The sequence below is a fragment of the Pleurodeles waltl genome, chromosome 5 (genome assembly GCF_031143425.1).
Source record: "Pleurodeles waltl isolate 20211129_DDA chromosome 5, aPleWal1.hap1.20221129, whole genome shotgun sequence".
Taxonomy (NCBI): domain Eukaryota; kingdom Metazoa; phylum Chordata; class Amphibia; order Caudata; family Salamandridae; genus Pleurodeles; species Pleurodeles waltl.
Window position 1 is genome coordinate 1,434,452,420 of NC_090444.1, and position 23,614 is coordinate 1,434,476,033.

The following is a 23,614-nucleotide window of genomic DNA, read 5'->3' on the forward strand; positions in this document are numbered from 1 at the left end:
AATTTCCCTCTTTTGCTACAGAGCACCATTGAGTCACCAGCCCAGTTAGGAAATAAAGTCCACCATTGTTTGCAGTCCAAGTTCATCTTCCCAATTTCTAAAGCTAACCAAACTTGCTAAAGTGTAGGGTGTGGGGTGTTGGACTGGTCCGTCCTGGTCCGTCCTTTGAAGAAACCCTGTGTGGGGGACTATGTGGGGGACTATGTCATTATTCATTTCAAGCATCCCAGGTTTCCGGGTGAGATTTTGCACCTCAGACTTCAAATTCTGGCAATATTTTGCTGTTCTCCCTGCGAGTTTTGTATTGTCACTTGATCTAAGCACCATTTGGGTCTTCCTGCTGATCTTTGGTTCATTCCACTTTTTTTATTGTCTTTTTTCTCCCTCCTCCCTCTTTTGCAATCTATTGACTCCCTGATTTCAAGGGTGTTTCCCAACCAGCCAGCCTGGATGACCCACCTGATCATATTTCTCACTCTCTTTGTTTTAAACATGAGCTCCAAGACAATCCCATTTCTTATGTTTCTTCTAACTCTCCACTGACAGGTAGCTAGGCTCAGCTAATGCCTTTTAGCTTGCCTACTTCAGCTTCGTCCTTACCATGCTCTGATTATAAAAGGACTTGTTTTATTGCCTCCTGGAATATTTCCAGACTTCAAAATAAGTTAATGGCCCCAAATTGGTTTACCATCATTTCCACAACTCACGTAATTTGTCTCCAGAAAACTTGGCATGTGAAACCCAGGCATGTTGAAGGATTTTCTTCCCTATTCACTGCGGTGACACCATCTCCATCAGGTCGTGCCAAAGGTGGTATACAGATTTTGATTTCTGTTGTGCTGCCCATTGTTTTTAGAAGCTTACCATCTCGCCACACTATCAGTTTGTGTTGCTGTCTTTTAGACTGGGTGGACTGATCTTGTGTAAATTATTTTTCGTAACAATGTGTTTGATTTCACTAGTAGTAATGTAGTATATGCCTATGATGCCGATCTAAATGCGTTTTTGCTTTTAACCTACTCAACATGCCCTATTCTTTGGGATAATGATTTTAATATACAAAAATGTACAGTTAGTGAGAGATGTGATATTACTAAAGGGGAAGGGCGCTCCACATTTACCTCACAGTGCTTATGGTAAAGACTTAAACTCCTTTTTGTTGAAATATGATCTCTTGTTGTTGGTTAGCTCATGCAATGTGCATTTTAATTTGGTGGTTTGAGGTTAGAGCTCCATGCACTATAATTGATCACATTTTAAATACCACAACTGACATCTTGTTTCTTATCTTAGGGTAATACAAACTGCAATGATTGATCATAACCCTATTGTCTTATCTTCGTCATTCTATCTTGATGGCCCAACAGTCATGAACTGTATCACAAATGTTGCTGATAGCCCAACAGTCATGAACTGTGTCACAAATGTTGCTCCTGTCAGGCTAAACGATGTCCACATCAGATGGTCAGGGGTTGATCCGTTGTGTGTATTGCTGAGGCTGCTAGTCATGAATGTTCTGAGGTTTAATTATTGCCTGGGCCTGTGAGATAGACCATGCCGGTTTGATCCATGCTTTTCAAACAATCATGAGGGCATTCAATAAATTGCTAACACATCATGTTTGGCCAAGGTCCTCTAGGAGACACGGTTGGTTTGACCATTCATGCACTCAGGCTTCTGAGAGGCTGCAGACAGCTTTGCATAGTTCTCCAAGGAATTTTTCTGCTATTATATTAACAATACAGTGAGGCACTTGCCTCTGGGAATTTGAATTGTACATTATTAATTTATCACTGTTATAGTTAGAAAGCTTGAGCAACAGCAGAGTACACCTGGACTGCATAAAGCAGGCAATACCTGCTATGTTACAAGGTTTATATATAACATACTTTCTGCCCGTTACTTGGCCTTTACCGCATTCGCCATATCAGGTACCTTCATCATCTGAAACAGGTGACCTTGTATTTGAGGGCTAATATCGTAAACCATGACATTTGAAACCTTGCGCTGTGATGTCATACACGGCGTTGAAGTGTTGATTTGTTTTAAAATATTGCTGCTTGCTCGTTAAAACTGTTAGTATTTTTGCACTCGATTGGGATTTCCCACCAGACTTGATGCATTCCTTGAGCACATGGGCACAGACTGGAGTTATGATTCCTTTGATTTATAGACAGGCTCTTAGCAAACCGGCTGCCAAGCAGCTCAGCAACAATTTATGCTTGGTATGAAATCTGTAGCCTAAGAGAAGGGTTCATGTTTCTTTGCTTGTCAGGATATCGAATATTCTGCCTGAGACATCAGGTAAAATGGTTTTCATCCTCCTTCGTATCGCTTAGCGAATCTGTTGTTTAGCATAAAAGCAATATGAATTCCTCTTTACCCTGCCTTCGAGGGTATAAAATCGTATATCCACTTTTAGAGTTGTGTTTACATGAATGTGGAACATCCTAGGGCCTCATTACGAGTTTTGTGGTTGGACCGACATGATGGCTATCTTTTGAACTGTATCAGGCCATTGTCCCAAGAACACCAGATGACGAATTCCCCACAGAGGTGGTGTGACTGGCAGGGGAAGGCAGAGGGCAGTATAATGGAGCTACTGCCGGCCATACATACCTACTTGTTGGCACAAGGGGCAGACTGTGTCCATGCCCCTGAAACCCAAATATTTGGAGGGCCCATATTGGCCCCCACCTCAACCTCCACGGGGCTGTACCCCATCTGGCCCCCCATTTTAGGCCCTTTGCCTGCCTGACCACCAAGCTTTCCACTGTGGGGGGATCGCTATTGAAAGTTTGGTGGTCCTGCAGGTCAGAATGGCCATGGTGGTCCCAATGGCAGGATCTCCAATATTGGCCACCCGGGTCAGGACCACCACAGTCCCAGCCGCACTGTCTATGGTAGTGCTGGAAGTCCGCTGGCAGTTTTCTGGTGGTTCGACTGCCTAACTCTTAATCCGGTGGTCTGACCACCAAAGTTGCGACGGTCAGATTGCCACCACTACCATGATGATCCACGGACCGGCAAACTCATAATGAGGCCCTTAGTTTTTCAAAAGGTACACATTTCGTTTGAGAAGCTCATGTGTAATTGCGATTGTTCATGAAACATGAGCTGCTTTGCACATAGTTGTGCTGTTTGTTTTTCACACAAATACTTTTTTGGTTTTATAGATACTCTTTAGAATACATTTGCTCTTTCTGAACATCTGACATCCTTTCAGATCCTGATGTAACCTCCAAATCCCTGCCTCCACAGTAACAAGCCTATTATAGTACTGTCTTGGGAAAACCTACAAAGTGCTTTCTGTCTCTTCTGGTAACAATGCCAAGAGCTATATTCGACATGTTTCTCTTCACAGCTAGTTTAGTATACTTTATTTAACTGTTCCTATACCCCTTTAGAGTATAATATATTAATCTGTTCCAGAACACACTGTATATTTTACTCACGGTATTTTGACTGTTGGCTCCATTGCTTTTTAATTTCTTATAAGCTGCTACACTTTCCCATAGAATATTTCATCAGACAAAAAAGTCAGCTTTTAAATGTCATGCCCCTGTGGCTTTATTCCTGTATATCTTTCTGATTTAGTGGCCTCCGCCCTTCCTGGCAGTCCCCAATCTCAGAGCATGTGCCTGCTTTCACTTAATCTCCATGCCTTGCGGAGATGGACATTACAGCTATCAAATCTCTGTGCAGACTCGGTGGAATATTCAGTGTTGACCTTTGCTAAATTGATTTTCCACTGTTTAAATCAAAGCTGAGACCCTGGTTGTTTCGTGACTTTTAATTGATTTAACTTGACAGTGGTTAATGTTCTTGGTAAATCACTTCTAATTTTTTTAACTCTACAGCTTAATTCAGTATCGTAAGTAGAACATAACACATTGCTACATAATTACCAGGTAATCCTGTAGGCTTCTTTGGGATACGTGGGAGAGTACTCACAGTCGTTATGTGAGCTGTGGCTGAGTTCCTACACCACCAACATTTATAATTAGGCTAAAAAAAGGGTTACTTTGGCTCACATTTGTGAACTTGGTCTAAGCAACATGACGTTTCTCTGAAAAACCGTGAAGGTGGTTTGTGTAACAAATCTATCAAACACAATTGAAAAATAAATTACTTAAAATTCTACACCAAGTGAAGTAAGAAAACGCAAAACTCAATAGGAGCAATAAGAACAAGCACTGGCAAAGCTAGATAGGTCTCGTTTATGTGAGAGCTATTGGCTTTTTCAATATCTTTTAGCCATATTATACAGCAGCGCAGCTGGTGTGTAGCATGGCTGAAAATTAGACAAAAAAAAGCGCTATGGTGCAGCCAGTGCCATTTGCATCATAGTGCTTTTTTTCTGCCAGGAGGGGGGATTCAAGCAATTCAGCACGAAAGGGGCAAGCAACAGCGCAGGAGTGGTGTGGAGAGGACTGGACAAACAACATAATGTGGGGAGGGCATGTGGAAAGTAACACAACATGGGATGGGGATGGGGCAAGCAATGATGGAAAGAAACAGCACAGGAGGGACGGGACAAGCAACGAAGGGGCAAAAGCAACCATGCAGGAGGTGGAAGATGCAAGCAACAATGTGGGATAGGTGGGGAGAGAGAGGGCCCACAAACACATGCACCCTCATGGAGTGCTGTAACTAAAATAAAAAAGTAGCCCAGAATGGGTGAGCACGCATGAGAAAAGAAGTAGTACTTGGGCCATGCTCGAGGGGAAGTGAATCCAGAATGAGCTCACCAAAAAGAAGCAAGGGAATGAGAGTGGCATAGAAGCCAGCCAATTATAAGCAATGGATGGGCCTTGAACCCCATATGCTGTCCCAGGCAACACCTAATGATTTGTAGGTGCGAAGTTAAGGACAGGAAACACTGTCAATAATGACTTGGAGTTGGGTTCCCAGCCTAATACTGCACATTAACCCTGTTAAGGTGCTTGGGAGCATAAAATGCACATATGCAATATTGCTTTGTTTCAGTCACAAACTAGATGATATTGCCAAACCAAATCTGCTCCACCTACAGCACATTGAAGAGAAAATGGTTAGTTGCTTGCAGCACACACAACCCTCCCAAGGCTCACAAAAATAAACCAGTCAGGTACACTTACAACTCGGGGAACATATTTGAGGTAATGGATTTTCTGCTGAGAGGTGGATACAGTGAGCAAAACTAAGGACTAAGGGCCAGATGTAGCAAGCAGTTTTGCCCATTCTGTGTCTATGGGAAAATGTGTTTGTACATATGGCCCTAAATGAGAACCAGATAGTTTTATTATTATTGAATCAATGTGGCAGCTAAAAGCCTTGTTATGCTGGTTTTCAAATGTATAATATGTACTTTAGGAACTCATGCACCTTTTTTCCCTTGACCAATTAGTATGGTTGTGCTGACATATTTATTTTATCTATGTTTATCTTATTCTATATTGTGGGTTTAGGAGTATGCTTTACTTTTATTTTGGTGCAGCTACGCTGAAAAACGGCTGACCAAAAATGTATCCAGAGTGTAAAAACTACCACATTGTTGGGAGATGCTACGGATCTCCCAACAAGGCCACACCCAAGCCTTGTGTAACCTGAAGGGTGAATGGTCCAATGGTTGAGTATGCTCTATTCAGCAGGCCTCAGGTCCACGGGACTCACAGTAGATTTCTGGGTGGCCAACCCCCCACAGTGTCAGGGATGCCTAGTTACCCTCTGGTTGTTTGGTAGACAAATAGCTCCAGACTGGTGCTGTGATGTTCCGTAGGTGGTTCTGGTGATGCACCTGATAATTATGGTGTTTACCTTTAGATGACCTGGGTGACGGGTGTTGATGTTAATGGTATGAGAGGAATTGGAGGCACTTCAAAGCCACATTATTTATCACCTTGTTGGTGCAATTCTTCTCCTACAGCAGTGTGTGGTTTACTGCCAGTGATGCATTCAGCTTCAATCAGCCAGTGACAGGTGGCTTGACGGTCGCACTGTGAAGCATGGGGCAAGTACGTGGTTTGCGCATGCAGGCGGGTTATGTTTTGTACTCCTGCTAAGTTGTCCCTAGTGGCATAGCTGCACCCCGATGGCTGGCTTGTATATAGGTGCACTCTTCTCTAGTGGCAGGAGTCCCCATCTCTTCATCCTACGATATTCTGCTCTTGTACTTCTGTGGTCACCAGGTGTTCCAGTGTGACAGGTGCTGTCACACGATTTTCTCTCTTCTCTTTCCTTCTTCACAGCGTGGCATCATGCCACACTGTCTTCTTGGTTGCCATGGTGTGGCATCCGGCCACATGTCTTCCTTTGCGCAGGCCTCTTGCAGGCCTGGTCTTGTCCATGGTATAGGCGTCTTCTTCATGTTGCTGTGGTGGCAGCTTGTCACCTGGGTCTGTGACTATCTTCTTGCCTGTTGTGAGTCACTACCGACTCAGTCTTGAGGCAGTATGGGGGAAGGACACTTTCTGAACAGTCTCTGGCTCAATGCGCGGGGTGATGGTTGATCACTTCCTTTCTACCTAATCTTTGCTCCAGGGTGCAGTGCTTGTGCCTTCAGGTTGAGTGATTGCGGTGCTTGTCCCTTCCTCCTTTCCGGGTTTGCTTAGCAGGGTAGGTCACTCCTTGTGACATGCTCAAGGATGGGCCAACAGTGACCATCCGGTGCTGGGGTGTGGCTGGCTGGTATGGCCTCTCTCATGCCACCTGTGTTGTCTTTGTGCCCCTTCTGCTGGTGCCTTTCCCGGACATTGATGGGACAATCAGGCACCTTGGCTGTACTTTTCTTGGCATGGACAACTTTAGTTTTCAGGGTCCCAAAAATGCCAGGCAGCCAACTGCGGAGTGTGATGCCCTTGTTGCTAGTCTCTACTTTCTCCTCCAGGGTAATGTCAGTTTAGCTTCCTTTCTCTAGTGACCTATTACCACTAGGGGTGCATGTTTCTCTCCATCCACTTCCTGGAGAGCAGTACGGTCCCTGGGAGAAGAGGGGTGATATGGTGGCAATTAGTATGCTTGCTCTTGTTTTATGGATTAAAATCCCCAGCAGACAAACATCTCTGGCTGTCACCACCAGGGGGTGCTCTATGCACTCTGTTTTCATCCCGGTTTCCACCTGGTGCTATCACTGAGTTTGCTGTATTGCGCAAGGCACAGCAGGCTTCTGATATGTTTTTTTAAAAATCAATTTCATCACATGAGGCGGATGGGATGTCCATGTTTTTCCCAGATATTTTCACTGTGGGCTCCGTCCTGCCGTTAGCAGGGTGTTGCACTCGAACAGCAGTTTTCAGTGTGCTTTCCTGTAACACACACATGGAATGGTATCACAAATGGACACTAGGTGTCACTGGAGCAACTCTTTTCATGCCATTACAGCCCCCTCCGGATTGAAGACCACGTGGAGGTGGAGGTGCCGTTGCAGGGCCTCAGATGTCTCTGGAGTGGTCCCCACCCTCTCCTGTCAGTCAGCAGGTAGGCAATAGATGGTGGAATGTTCTTCCAACCTTGGGAACCTTGTTGGAGGGTGTAAGCGATGCCACACTATCATTGCTTTGCATGCTCCTTCACTTCACTTACTGACCAGTGACGGCCAGTGTTGTAATGTTGCTGCTGGAGTTAAACAGTCTTTTCTGCCCGTGGTGGCAATAGACGGTTCCTTGAGGATGTGAAAGTGTTGGAGGCCAAGAAACACAACCATTTACAGCAGCGCTGCAGCTCCACACTATCTTAGCCTCACCTTCAAACCTCGTAGGCAGGGCACTTCTCCCTTCTCTTTGGCTCTGATGGTGTGGGGACGAGGGCAGCTTACAGGTGCCTTAGAAGGTGAGGGGGCATGCAATCTCAGTACGACCCATTAAATATTGATGCAGCCTGGCGGCTTGTCTTCTATAATGTTCACTCTGAGCTGCCACTAGAGATAGGGGCCACGGCAGGCTTTTCTCGCATTTCAGATTGTTTCGCTCTTACCTCCTTGTTCACCCTGCTGCAGGGGGTTTGGCACTCACTGTATGCAGCTGCAAGCCGATCCACTTGTCCCTCACCTTTGGGACGGCTAACAGTGGTCAGTGTGTTGCACTGTTCTCACCCCAGCAACACTGCAAGCCACAGGGCTGCTCCTGCCAGTGTCTCAGCCACTACAGAGTGGGTGAGGCATATCACAGGGCACTATGAGCCCATTGTTGGTATTAGGTGGCAGAGGGGCATGACTACTGCCCTTATTCTGCTTTGCTGGTGGGGCACCTACTTTGACCTGTGTTCATCTACATTACATGCGGGTGGGAGTTGCTCTGGCCAGAGCCTGTGCCCTGCTCAGGGGTAGCAGGACCACTCTTTGCCATACTTATTCTTGAGCCTTGCCTCACCTCAATGGGGTTCAGGATGCGTTCCATTCTTGTCTCCGATTTCTCTGTGTCGCCTCCTTGTTCCACTGCCCGCCGCTTCACAAAGTCATTCAGCAGACGGACGGCACCATCAGACTATTGCTGGTGAACACTCTCTTCTCTCTCCTCCTCCAAGGAGATGAATCCCTCTCTCTCCATGAGGTACCGTGGGGGTGCCTAATGCTCTGGCTACTCTTCCCCCACGAACAACAGCAGAGCTGCAGCCAGCTCACACATGGGGCAGACCTACTCGTCGCCAATTTTGTGTTGTAGGCCCTAGGCCAACATGCTGTGATAAATAATAACACAGACACCACTTTAAAGGTTTCTCAAGTGGCTTAGGGCATGTGCGCCTGGCCCCTTTTATTGGTAGGGTCACCTGACTGGGGACACCTGTGATGGATGGGTGTGCGGTGAGTGTGAAAACCAGCCCTCACTGGAGTGGCTGGTGGAAACACTAGAATGTGTCCAGGAGGCCACCACAGTGCTCACTCTTTTAAACATGGTAGAATTGTTTTCCACCTAATTGGCATATTTAATTTATTTGTAAGTTCCTAGTAAAGCACCCAATTGGCATATTTAATTTACTTATAAGTTCCTAGTCAAGTGGTACTACATGTTCCCAGGGCCTGCACATTAAATACTAATTGTGGGCCTGCAACACTGATTGTGTCACCCACTTAAGTCGTTCTTTAAATACATCTCCGGGCTGCCATTTTAATCTGGCAAAATAAACCTTTTGTCAGGCCAAAGTTTTCCTTTTTAAAACATGTAAGTCACCCCTAGGGTAGGCCCTTAACAGCCAAAAGGGCAGGATGCAGTGTATTTAAAAAGTAAGACACATACTTTTAAATAATGACAAACTCCTAATTTCATCTTTCAGTACTGCTTGTTCAGGAACTGGGCTTCTTGCAGTTTGTTGTGTTCCTGTAGCTTAACTGGAGGTCGCCCCAACTGACACGGGGAGTCAACTTCTTTCTCTTGGGTACAAATAGGCAGAGGTCCACCCTTTCATGTCTAGTCAGGTCTCAACAGCAGGTGTGGTCCTTCTTCTGTCTCCACTGGTCTGGTATTGTTCTGAAAAGGATGCCCCAGGCTGGCCACGATTATGTCTGGTACTAGCTTGTGAGTTTGGGTGAATCCTGGCCTCTCAAAAACCAGTAGAGAAATTTTCCCTGGGGTAGCCTACCCTCTATCACCATAGTTTTTGTGTGCCTTACTGCACACACTCACAAAGCGCCACTCTCTACTCTCTACCTAAATCAAACATGGCAGAACCTTCTTTTGGTAATGCTGGAGAGTATGTATTTGTTTACAGCTAGCTTTAGTTTTCTTTCAATATGTACAAATTTATTCATGTTGCATTTAGTATCACTGATGATGCCATTTTGCCAAAGGCCATGAATGATTGCTACACAATTTCCCAACAAATTTCTATAGTTTTAAACTGAGAAAGAAATCTGTATATTGACAGTGACACTTCATATGTAAAAATGATCTTTTGTGGTTAATAGTATTTCTGTACCAATTCCTAGATTTAGAATAAGCATGTTCACTACAATAATCACCTGTTTTTATTCACATATTGCAAGAGGTATGTATTCATTGAGATGTTTGTACTTTAGTTGTCTGCCTATTCTTACAAGTAAAATAAAGCTGAAAGGAGTATTATGCTCACAAGACATGAACTCAACTGCATTTGTGGAGAGCTTTAAAATCATCTGGATCTGCACAGCTGCCCAGGAACCCAATGGCATGTGCGAAACCTTCCAGCAGTCCTGGAGTCTAACCCCAAATAAAGATGCATTTTGAAAACTGGAGTTACGCTTATGTTGTGTATTCAGTACACACGGAAGGTGCCAATTTTGCCAGGGCCACGTGATAGCTGGGTGTCTAAGAGCTAAGATCCACAATCGCCTTTGGTAGCTACAGATCATGGAAGTGAGATTCAGAATTGCTATTGTTAGCTGTGCATCCCAGAACTGATGTCCGCACTTGCTATTAGTAGCTGCTGATCCCGAAATTGTGACAAGCGTGTAGAAATCTAAATTCTTCAGCACTGAGCGGAGAGTGTTACATTCTTTAGATGATTAAAAGCTTTAGAAAAGCAGGTGCAGATGTAGGCGAGCATCTGCTCACAGCAGACTTTTCGATTGGTGTTGTTAATAATGGGTCTGGGCCTCTACGGAGAACCATATGCAACGACAGGGATACCTCAAAGAGAATTCACTCCATAGATGGCATTCTATGGGCACCTTCTGTAAAGTTATTTATCATGCTTCAGAAATTTCACATGTAGGTGAAGAAAAATAGTTCCAGCTACACGATTCCATAGGTTATACCTCTCAATGCAGCACATTATTATGTGTGCCTTATTTTATTCACAATACAACACAGCTGGCTGTACACAAAAACATGCAGCTACTGCTACCAATAATGTTATCTGAAGTAACTGAAGAAGGGTGATCCAAATATTGAGCCAGATTTACAAGGCCCTAGAGCCTATGAGCGTCACACTAGCGTCATTGTTTTTACACTAATGTGGCATTAAGGAGGCCATTCTCCTTCGCAATATTCACAAAGTGGTGCAATGCATGCTTTGCGCCACTTTGTAACTCCTTTCCCCACATTATGCCTGCACCAGACATAACGCATGTAAGGGGGATGTTCCCATGCAGGGAGGCCCATAGAAATGGCACAGTGAAATTTACATTTCACTGCACCATTTTTACCGTCATTTTTAAAGCCTACCTAAGGCAGACGTTAAAATAACGCATCCATTACTTTCAATGGGCCTCCCATTATTTTGCAGGATTAGTGGCGCTAATCCTGCAAAGTACCACAATAGTGTCAAAAATCTTTGATGCTCTTGTCCTAACGTGCGCCTTGGTGCACTGTATTGTAAATACAGCGCGCACATGGAGTCATTAGGGATTGTGGGGGGGCACAAGTAAAGTGAAGCATCAAAGCTAATGCACCACTGTCTTGTAAATATGGCCTTTCATGTTTTATTTTGTACAAAAATACTCTGATTAGATTCAAATCATGAATAATTCAGATCAAAAATTGCACGGATCTTGTCAATTTTTTTCATAACTTATATCTGTTTGATTCTGTTCATTTTTAATGCTCCGAACAAGAGAAATTTAAGGCTCAATAATTAAAATACCCCTTTACTCCAAAACGGTCCAGAATTATTGTTTTCAGAAATGTATAGAAAATATGTAAAATCGTGCACTACAAACCATGTGAAAGTTACGCAGCACGCAGATCATTGGCAAGGACACTCTAAAAAAAATTCCCCTGCACTTTCTGTAAATATATTTAGCTATTATGAATTCGGCAGTGTGGAGGCATGAACAGTTTATAGGATTATTTATAAAAATAGCACACTGAATAATGAAGTGCCATGTTATAAATGCTGGTGTGAAAGTGTGTTTTGCATTCAGAGGCTGTGTACACTTCAGTGCCTGTAATGTTAGAACATAAAGAAGTATGTAAAACAAGTAGGCAATTCTATTTCTTACCTACATTTCCTGTCGTCAGGTAGGAATTATGAAAGTCCATCATTCCCTGTCCAACAATGTGAATAAAATCTTCAATAACCTGCATAAGCTCCACTGAGCCGGGGTGTATCTGATGAATGAATGAAAGTAAGATTAACAATGGCATTAAGTGCACCTTTAAGCAATTTAGTTTACTGAGCAAAGCAAAATACAATTAAAGGGCAAAATTGTGTCAAAAGGAAAGGACAGGTATGCACATTGTATAGCGATCTGGTGCATTCTTGTCCCTCCAAACTGCGCTGGAGCTGTCTGGCTGCCTACCCACAATGCAGGCACCCTTGCAGCATGGTGCAAGGTTGTCTCCAATGGTGTCTGAGTTGTCAGCAGGATTTTTGTTGTGCATGAAGGGGGACTTTCCTGCACAAAAACACTCCCAGGAGGCTTTTTCCTCTGTCTCTGGGATGCATGCAAGGTGGCTGCCTTTAGACCTTTCTGGTTGCACACTTCGGTCATGTGACTGATTTGGTCTTTAGTATGGTCCTGAGATAACCTATGCTTTTTTTTAATACAAATACCAAATTATCAAACCTCATGAAATGGCAGCCTGCTAACTATCCGAGTTTGGCCACCAAATACCCAAGGGATTTAGCACAGTATTCCCTATAGGCAATGCAAAAGTATTCCAGAGATATATATGGCCTGATTTATACTTTTTAACGTTGCATTTGCATCATTTTTTGACGCAAAAGTGGTGCAAACCTACAAAATATAATTGAATAGTGTAAGTTTGTGCCACTTTTGCATCACAAAATGACACAAAAGCAGCGCTAAAAAAGTATGAATCAGGCCCACAGTGTTCTAAAGAGAATCAATGCCACTATTTTAACAGTGGAATGAAGTGCTATTAGCTACGTCCTTGTAGTATTAACTAGGCAGTCTGTTCTGTACCTCACTTGGTGAATGAAGTCAAGTTTTAGGTTGACCTTCATTAGTTGTACTCCCAGGAATTAGAATGCCCTTAGTAATACATGTATAAAGTTAACATTTTTTCTTCAAGAAACGTTTGCCTTTTTCCCATAACTCACTGGAATCAGCACAGCATCACTATATTTGCCACATGATTTACTTGATCTAGACGGAGATATTTATAAAACTAGAAAGTATTATCCGAAGAGAATGATGAAAGTTTACATCTAGTTTATGTTATTGGGACTTTTAAGAACGTTTAAGACTTTTAAGAACCTTTCAACACTTTCTATACCCACGTAATTGGTAAGTGTTTCCTTAAAATAATGCAATTGCAAAAACTGTAAATTCGAAATTCCAAATGACTGACCCACACATACCCACTCTACTATCCTTGCTTCAAAAAATCTATTATGCTTTAATCTGTTCCTGTATCTCTATACTTCCATTCTTTTTGGCACATTCCCTTCACTCATTTTCAATGCAATATCTTGACTAGATGCACGCTAGACATCGTTGGCAACTTTTAGCCCTCAGAAGGATTGTAACCTGTGACACCTTTCACCATATCTACGTACTTCTGCTCTATGGCTGTCTTAGCTCTCTCACTAACAACAATTCTCACATCTTCTTTGTACACTGACGAAGAGAGTTGTTCAAATGATTCATTATGACCACATTGTTTTCCATGGGATGTTGTCCGCATTTGTTGATTTGCTTACTACCTGTGTTTGGGTGCCAGAAATAGCCAAGTTTGGATGAAACTGGACCCTGGTACAGGCAGCAAAATAATAGTCTTCTTGGGTTTGTTGTAGAGTTTGACTTTGTCGTATCTGTTCAGTTTGTAGACTGCAGCACAAAGGTTTTGACTGTGCCTGTTTTTGGCTGGGTATGTCTGTTGGGACATGATGACTCCGTGTGGCAAGGACAAGACTCATCGGGCCTCATTTACAAGGCCTTCGCGCCCCCATTGCGTCATTTTTTTCCATGCAGCGCTGGTGCTAAGCATTACTTTACACTGCTCCATATTTACAAACGAACACCTTGGGCCCAAAACGTCAGTTTGTAAAGACTTGTGTCACATTATACCTGCGCTAGGTATAATATATGCAAGGTGGGTGTTCCCGGGCAAAAAGCCATGCAGAACTGATGCAGTGAAATTCACATTTCACTGCGTCATTCTGCAACTCCACTTCATCAAAATGTTAATACCAGCCCTGATGTTAGACTGACACAGGGCTTTTGTCTGTGGGAGTCTTCCACGCATTGCTGGAGTAGTGTTATTTATCAGACACTAGTCCAGCAATGCATCAGTTTAGCTCCACGGATTAATTCGAATTTCTGACGCACCATGTGGAAACGTGCGCCATGGAGCTCTGTGTAGTAAATACAGTGCACCAAAGCCGTCGCTATGGAATCGTTGGGCAGTGCAAGAAATCTGAGGTATCAAAGCCGAAGCATCAGATTCTTGTAAATGGGGCCCACTGTTTCTTATATCTTCTTCAATTTTGATTAGATCACATGGGGTTATGAAACAGTAATCATTAGTTCCATACACTTATTGATTAAGATTCTAAGGGCTTGTTTACAAGCCTCTTGCGCTGCAGGTGCGTCACTTTTTATAGGGGGAAAATGTGTCGCACCTGTGGCGCAAGGGGCTTGTAAATAAGCACACTACGGCCTCATTTACAGGGCCCTAGAGGCACCCTCCGCCACCAGAGTGTAATTTTTTTGGACGCTCTGGTGGTGCAGTGTGCCAGCCCATATTTACAAAGCCATGCAAAGCTATCTTGTAGGCTTTTCATGGCCCTGTAAATATGGACCCCTTTCACGCATAATACTGTGCATAAGGGGGGTTCCATGGGTGTTGCTTGGAGGGTTCCCACACACCTATGGAACCCAAAGGATTCTGATGCATTCCCAGATTTACAAGTCTCGGAATGCATCAGATTCCTACATCACCTCAGGGGTGGCGTAAGAATGATGCAATTGGGAGAAATATCTTTATTTCTCCCCATTTTTCCTCTTTCTATCTTTTTGCAGCACACATAGAAAGAAAAATACACTGCTTGTGATTGTTTTTATGAAGGGAGGTGTCCCTTCCTGTAGAAAAACAAAGGGAGGTGTCCCTTCCTGTAGAAAAACAAAGGGAGGTGTCCCTTCCTGTACAAAAACAATCATCCCTGCAACGCACGCACCCTAGCACCATGGTGCAAGGGTGCCTGTGTTGGCGCTAGGCAGCAATTTATGCTCCAGCTCAGGCTGAAAGGACATAAATGTGCTGTATAATGTAGATACAGCGCATTTCTGCCCTTTCCCGGTGGCACAGGGCGGCACAGCAAGGCACTTGCTGCACCACCTAGAGCCACATGCCTTGTAAATTATTTTTTAATCTATGATATTTATAGTCCGTGGCAGACTGAGTAATGTTTGGTGCGATGAAAAAACACTCTTGCTGATGACACACATATATTTGTTCAACCAAGGAAAAACTCTTTTATCTTCAATTCAACTATGGATTCACTTATTCATCATCGAATCTATATATTCATGTATACATTCACTCGTTTACACACTCGTAATTTTTTGGAAAGCATTGTCCACGTTCGTCATCATATTTGTTTCAGTGTATGGTTTTCAACGTTTCATTCTGGGTATATAAAAAGCACGCACATAAAAATGCAATGTACAATGTGGTTAAATGCATTTTTTATTGCACACAATAAAGTTATCTAGAAAGTTTATTTGGATAGCTTTGTTATTTTGTATTTATTTTTGCTATTGTAAATGCATTTTAGAAAGCATTTGTTTGTGAAGCTTTTAGAGGTGAAGGAATTTCTAAGACTCTTGTTATTTTGACTGCTTCTGCTTTTGGAAAGCTATGACACAGAATTTCATTCACCACAGGGTCAGAATGATTGCCATCTTTAAAGCAAACCATCTGAAGCGTATTTCCAGCCTTTACGACCATAATGGCTTGTCGGACCTAGGTATTTACAATGGACAATAGACGTAACACAAAAGGTGAAAATGCCCTGTGAAATATTATAATTTCTCTTTTTCCTTTGTAGAAATAGGCACCTAGCTTATGAATTTGAAATAAAAAATATCACAAGGCAGGCAAGGACACTTTTTGTAAAAAATTCTACCACTAAGTAACATGGAGCACTTTTGCAGAACAGACTCCATGCTGACAGGAGGGGGATCTATAATTCTGGTGAATTTTCCTCCCCAGACTAAATGACTCCCAAAGTCCAGAGAACCTTAACATATTTATTCCATTATGACCCTACGGTTCTGGGGTATCTAAAATGGAAGTATAGTTCACTTACTTGCTCAGTGACCGGGGAGCCTAAAACAAGAGCGGAAAAACACAATATTTTTTTAGTTTCATTCCTCAGGAGTGAAGGGGCGTTTCTAAATGCAAGGGTGGGACCTCGTACCAGAAGACTATCAAACTCATAACTCTCTTTTAATGGCTTTCCTGCCTAACTAGTGCAAAACATTAGAGATGCGAAACCAGTTGTGTATGACGCCAGTGGAAAAAATATTTAAGCAGAGTCTGAGTTTTTGGAGTGACCAGTACCCTACCAATTATGAACACAACAAATCTCATTTTTAAACTGAGCAATTGTAGAGCAATTGTAGAGTTATTGTTTTGATAACATAATGTATTTTGATGTTTTACCTCACATTCCAGTCATGTAGTTATTTTATTGTGCCTGGTCTACTGGAACCTGCTGTAATCAGCACCATCACCTGTTAGCTATATGAAGGTTAGATATTGCAGCATACATCTGAGAGGATGAATGATTCCTAATTATGTTTATCTGGTACTGTCAGTAAGTTGATGTCTCACTGGATATCACTCAATTTAGTTCTATTGTGGAGTACATGATCTTACAAATCAGTCTAAAAGAAATAACAATGACTACTTGTAGACCTGGATCCCTTAGGATGGCCTTCCCCTAACTTTTTGCCTACCTCCCCCCAATCTTCTGATCTTGTTTTTTCTAGTTTTAGGACTCTGCAGACTTTATCACTTCTGACCAGTGCTAAAGTGCTTGTGCCCTCCCCTCCTAAACATTGGCGCCTACCCAATTGGCATACTTAATTTACCTGTAGGTTCCTAATAAAGTGCACTAGATGTGCTCTAGGCCCGTAAATTAAATACTACTAGTGGGCCTGCAGCACTGATTGTGCCACCCACATAGACAGCCCCTTAACCATGTCTCACGCCTACCATTGCAAAGCTTGTGTGTGCAGATTCACTGCCATTTTGACATGGCATTTAAACCTACTTGGGAAGCCTTAAACTCCCCTTTTATTACATATAAGTCACCACTGAGGTAGGCAGTAGGTAGCCCATAGGACAGGGTCTATTTAGGTAAAAGGCAGGACATGTACTTGTAAGTTTTACATGTCCTGACAGTGAAGAACTCCCACAGTCATTTTTCACTATTGTGAAGCCTGCTCCTCGCCTAGGCCAGCACTGGAAATTCCCTGATCTGATCTGAAAGGAGTGTCATGTTTGGTATGGTTGGAATGGTAGTGAGAAAACCTGTGTACTGGTTAAGTTGGATTTAACATTACATTTTAGAAACAACACTTTTAGAAGGTAGGTACTTCTCTGTACTTGCTGCTCTCTGTGCCTTACAGCCTGTCTCCAATCCACGTCTGGTCTATGCTGGTTGACAGCACCCTTTGTCTATTCCAAACAGACAGCCATAAACATAGGACACTCTGCTGCATCTGCATTCATCTGCATACTGCATATTGATAGGTCTTCCTGTGCAGGAAGGGTGGAGGAGCTCTCACACTTCAAAGTCTAGTGGCCTGGCTTCACACAAAGGACTAATAACCCTGACAGATCTCTTGGCAGACAGGACTGGGCTGAAAGGGGAATTGGTGCACTTCAAAACCACTCTTTGAAGTCTCCTCCACTTCAAAGGAATATTTGGGTATTTATACTGGGTCTGTAACCCCCTCAAATTAGACACTTCTGGACCTGCAACTGGGCTCTGTCACAAGGACTGCAGTGCTGCCCAAAGGACTCATCTGAACTGCTCTTCTGGAAGGACCACTCTCCTGCTTGCTGCCCTGCTGCCTGCTGTTCCCTGATATTGCTGGAAGGGCTCAGTGTGTTTAGACTGTAGGACCCTGGGATCCTGCTAACCAGGACCCCAGTGTCAGTGCTCTCTCCTCTAAATTTGGTTACATGGTGTCTGTGACAGCCCACAATTGGCATTCTGTTGTATCCATGTAAGGCCCTAGTATATGGTACTCACATACTCAAGGCATTGGTACATCAGGGGTCTCCCTTGGGCTGCAGCAGGTATTATGCCACCCATGGAAGCCATACAAACTGTGTCTGCAGGCCTGCTATTGCAGCCTTCATGAAATGGTGCATGAACCTTTCACTTTAGATATAAGGTTTGAATTGTATTGCGGTCACTGCCCTTGGACACTGTAAGTCACCCCTATGGTAGGCCCTTTGGCCCAAGGGCAGGGTTCATGGTTCTGAGTGTGAAGGCACCGCTGAGGTGCCCCTACACACCCCATATTCCCTTCCCTGGGCTTTGTAAATGTGGAAAAGCAATTTTAAGGTATGTAGTGGACACTGGTCAACATGAATAGTCCAGCTACATAATGGGTTCGCCTAACCTAGGCATGTTTGGTATCAAACATGTGAAAATCATGCAACTACACTGATTTCAGTGTTAGTTGCATGATACCATGTACTCTGGTGGTTCCTTTGAGGATCCCCCAGATCTGCCCGTACAGCCTTGCACTGTCAGCATGCCAGCCCGCGCTGCAGATGACCCCAGACACTGTTCTGAGCTCCTGCTGGTGAGCCTAACCCAAGCTGGGGAAGGCAGAACAAGCGATTTCCTGTAGGAGAGAGGTGTGACCACCTCTCTCTGAAATGAGTGTCTCTGGGTTGGGGTGGCCTTTCAGCACCACCAGACTGCTTTGAAGGGCACATTTGGTGCACTCCTTGCATCAACTGGTTTACACCAGTGCAGGAACATCTGATTAGTGCTTTGGTATGAAACCACACAAAGGACAGGGGAGTGACCATCCCCCTGTCCAGCTTCCCCCTAACGGAGGTGCACAGGGCTCTGCCAGTTGGCCATTTGTTTCTGCCATCTTGGAAATAAGATGTGCAGAGGCCCCTGTGAGCATCTGACTGGTTAGGCCTGATAGGTGAAGTCCCTGACCCCCTCTGTTAGGTGGGTCACCTCAGACAGTGTCCAAACCCCTTCTAGGGTTACTTAATGGCTCCCTTGAGGGTTGGTCCCTAGATTCCTCATGCAAGACTCTACAAAGAACTCTCTGCAAGACACTTCTGCAGCCTGGCCTCTGGAACTGCGGCTGGTCTGCCTTCTGAACATAACCAAGGCTGTATCCAGTTGGGAGGGCTACCACTGCAACACTGTTTCTCTGGCTCCTGCAAGAATTCTACAACATCCATGGCTGTGCATTCTCCATGGTCACAAGGACTCTGTTTGCATCAGGAAGCAAGAAGGAATCTCCCTTGGAGTGAAGGAGTCACTGCCCTGCATCCGCAGGAACCTCAATGACAACGACCGTCTGGTGATTCTTGCTGTCCCACAGACATTGAGAAGGCTCTGCAACCCAGGTAGTGGTTCTGTGGTCCCCTCCTGGTTCAACTTGTCTTCTATCCAACTTGGGAGAGGGTGTGCCTTTAATGTGGCCACAGGGATGGAACCTTGCTGTTACCAAGGCTTGTTGACTCCAGGAGATCTTCAAGCTCCAAGACGCCCCAGCCACCAGCACTTGGCGACTCTAAGATTCTTCCTGCAGCACCTGCAGCGTGGGACTCCTTCTTTGCTGTGCTGCTGAGACCTCCATGCAACTCCTTGTGCTTGTTGCCAGTGGATCCTCATGCGCGAACCAATGACTTCTATTGGTTCTGCTGCTTGCTAAGGGTCAGCCCTGACTCCCCTCCAAGAGTCGAGTCACTAGGATCTTGCGGGACCTCCAAATCCTGAAAGCTTCCCTGCAACTTTTTTTTTTGCAATTGCCAATGCTTATTGGTGGTTTTGCAGACCACTGACCCCATCTACAATCCAGAAACCCATATGGGAAAGCCTGGGGGTGACTCCAAATATCATCCTGCATCACCTAGACTCCACAGATGAACTTCTTCCTGCACCGATCTGCAGAAACTTAACACTGTTGCCTACCTGCACCTCCTGGACATCTCCGAGTGGTCTAGACTCTGTCCCTTCTTTTTCAGGTTCTTCTTGTCCAGAATCCACTCTGGGGTTCCCCCAACCTGGCCATGGGTTGCGACAACAACTGGATTAATGAAGCTCCCATCGCCTCCAATCAAGGTTTCCAACATCAGCTCACCCCTATGCACCTGGGCTCCCTTGTGTACTCCGCTCTTTTGGGTATCCATAGGTGGGGGCACTATCGAGCCTTCATTGTGCCAACTGGTTCCCTATCGATCTTCTGGAGAGGGTCCTGAATCCTGAAAATTCCAACTGCAAAGCTCCTTTGTTAGCCTATGGGACGCCCAGCTCTCGGGCACTTGGGGGATTTATGTTACTTACCTTGGGTGATTTTGTAGTTCCCTAGCCCTTTGGATCCTAACACACTTACCTTGGTTGGGCACCTCCATTCTTATACAATTGTTTTAGTATATGGTTCCCCCCCCCCACCAATAGGGTCTCAGATATTTCTATGCCTTGCCTGTTTGTTTCTAATTATATTTTCTGTGTGAATATATCTACAAGTGGAGATATACTAAAGTTAAGTTAGTACTTGTGTTATAATAAAGCATACTTTAGTTTTGTAACACTTGGTGTGGTCCTTTCTTGTGTAAACATCACTAACTGACTATGGTGGTATTGTAAGTGCATTACACTCCTCCTTAACCCAGAGCTGCTCTCCACAGCTACCACCAGACAGATTTGTTTATCTAGGCACCAAAACATTATCAATAAGGGTTGCCTGGAGTCAGTATAGGGTGCCACACCATAGGTGTACACCATAAACTGAGTCAGCCTCCTACAGCCATTTGTTAAGAATTCTCAGGGACATCAAAAACTTCACCTCAGAGAAAATCTACTGCACCAGAAAAATCAATGCAACACCTGCAGAATCAATGTACCGTCTGTCTCGTGGCTGAAAAACCACTGTGGCACCTGCAGAATTGCCACAGTACCTGTTTCATCCTCATAGAGCATTTTGATTTTCCATGCATTATTCCTGGGCGTCAGTTTGTCATCAAACTCCACACTGCAGTAAGGAACCGAGGCTGCATGTCCAGAAATCAACGCTTCTCCCTTCCTTTGAGGGAAGAATCAACACATCACCTCCACCGCTCCAGAAACAATCAACACATTACTTTGCTTTCTGATGCCTTGTCCCCTCTGTGGCCCTTCAATGTCATTATTTTAGATGCATCCCAGGTACTTTGTGCTAAAGAGATACATTTATTGATTCCTATGGATTAAGACTTATTTGAAACTCTAAAAAGTGATATATTGACTTGTGCATATTGTATTTTTATCATTATGTTCTTGCTTTATTCAGATAAATAATATATTTTTGTTGTGTTTTCGCTGTGTTTCTGTATGAGTTATTGTACAAATACTTTACAAATTGCCTTCTAAGTTAAATGTTTCTGCTTTGTGCCAAGCTACCGGCGGGTTAGCACAGGATAATTTAGGTTGTGTTGTGACTTACCCTGACTAGGATTGTGGTCCCTACTTGGACAGGGTGCATACCTCTGCCAAATGGAGACCGAATTTCTAACACTACTTTTGTTTTGTTACAGTCTCCATTAATTTAAAATTTGCTGTGCCACTACAGTTGTTTTATTTGAATGTTTACAAATAGGTTAACATAATAGACACAGATGAGTTCCTCACTGAATAACTACAACATCAAACCAAATGTCTTCTGGGTGCCGCATTAACAGTATACTAATTGCCCAGTAACTTAAATGGCAAATCTCCTGTTATGATCTATCAAACGGACTGGAAGTCTATTTTTATACTCTGTATTTGAGTGTTCTTCAAGTTAGTACAGACAAATGCACAAAATAAATGGACTTTTGACAAACACTCCAAATTAGTTGGTCAACATAGAAACTTAATTTATGATTACAAATGTAAATAAGAAAAATCTTTTACTAGTATATTCATTGGAATATTGAGATTGACTCAGCAAACTATATTCTTGACATTCAAAGAGGAAGGTAAAGGATGTAGTGCACAGTTGACAAATTTGTGAGCTAATAGCATTACAAATTATGAAGTCAGTCAATAATGCTAGTTATTGTCCCTTACTATCATTATACATCCTGGCGAGTAATTCAGGCCCATTACTTTGTAGAAGTAATCTTCTTACTGATTCCAGCGACAGTTATGCTATAATATTTATTTATGTTTGACTCCTTCTCACAGATTATTCTGTTCCTAATACACAAAGAGCCTCCACATTTGTGGTGGAGGCTCCACAGTCGTAGCGTGCACTCCCCACTCATAGAGGGATTTCCTCAACAAGAAACTGCAGAGCGGAGATCTCGCCACAAGTGCAGAGATCTCACCATGACTGGAGAGCCTCTGCCACAAATGCAGAGGGACTTTGTGAATCAAGTCCTAAGCGTGTATCACTCCAAAAACACAAACTAAATTTACACAGTTAAAAATGCTTTAGATGTTTTGACATTTGTACAGGAATTTCACAAGCTGGGTCTCTGACAAAATGGAGGAGCAATCTAAAGTACATTGTTGCTACCTCATAGTATTTTATATTTTTCTGTAATATCACCTGTCACGTCACTGCTGAATACATAGAGTAAAGGCAAGAGGTAACAAGCATTTTCATTTCAACGGGTCTCGCATTCGTTCGAGTTAGAGCTATTAGCATTGTAAAGCAAAAAAGAAAAAACACAGCGCAATCGCGCTATGTAAAATGCAGCGCGATCGCGCTGCGTGGAAAATAAACAAATAAAGTAGTCCGGCTTTCAAGCTGAAAACATCGAGCCTCGTATGTTTTTGGTACTTTACCGGTACTGTGTAGGTGGGCTAAACACTGGAAAAGGCATGACATTTGCATGCCTTTCACAAATGAAAGCAAGCGGATTTTAAAAGGCAAGCCTACGAACCAATGTAAGTGACTGACGTGGCATGGGTGTGGTTTAAAGCTCAAAGAGAGATTACATAATGGACAGAGCACTTCGTGCTCGCCCATAAAAAGGGCTTTTTTTTCTGTAATATTTATGAATCTTTCCTTTATTTATAGCATGTGAGAGGTAACGATTCCAAGAGGTTACACATTCAGTTATTTTCCCCACCAATTTCCTAAGAAGAAACATATATTTCAATATATATAGTACACCTGGACATAAAACGTGCAATACTGGGCTTAATGGTAGTTCTACAGTTCCACTCAGCATAGTTGTTGTAATTCAAGCCTCAGTGTAAGATGGTCTCTCCGACTAAATAACTTTGTCAAAAGAATTGCAAGGCAGATTTTGAAACAAATTAGTTGCTGTCTTAGATTTGTGCTATATATAACCGGTAATTAATGGCTTGTAACTTTGGCAATCAGTTTGGAAAAGAGGGAGCTAAGCCTCAGCAGCTGCATTTTGACAGGGAATCGACTATTTCATGATGCATTGTTTCCAGATTAACATCAGATAACAATTTATTGTGTGGTATGTAAAATAGCATGCAGAAATGTAATTTGTGTTAGAATATTTTCTTTTTTGCATGGCAACTGTATCAGGGGACA

At 43.4% G+C, this 23,614-nt stretch overlaps 1 protein-coding gene across 14 annotated transcripts in view; it reads right to left on the minus strand.

Moving 5' to 3' along the window:
* The window catches only part of ADGRB3 (adhesion G protein-coupled receptor B3), a 1,499,072-nt gene that overhangs the window by 654,570 nt on the left and 820,888 nt on the right, over positions 1–23,614 (minus strand). For all 14 annotated transcript variants that reach the window (XM_069235737.1, XM_069235727.1, XM_069235726.1 and 11 more), the window contains one exon: positions 11,894–12,002. In XM_069235737.1, the coding sequence (XP_069091838.1) occupies positions 11,894–12,002 (109 nt within the window). The remainder of the gene's footprint in view (positions 1–11,893; positions 12,003–23,614) is intronic.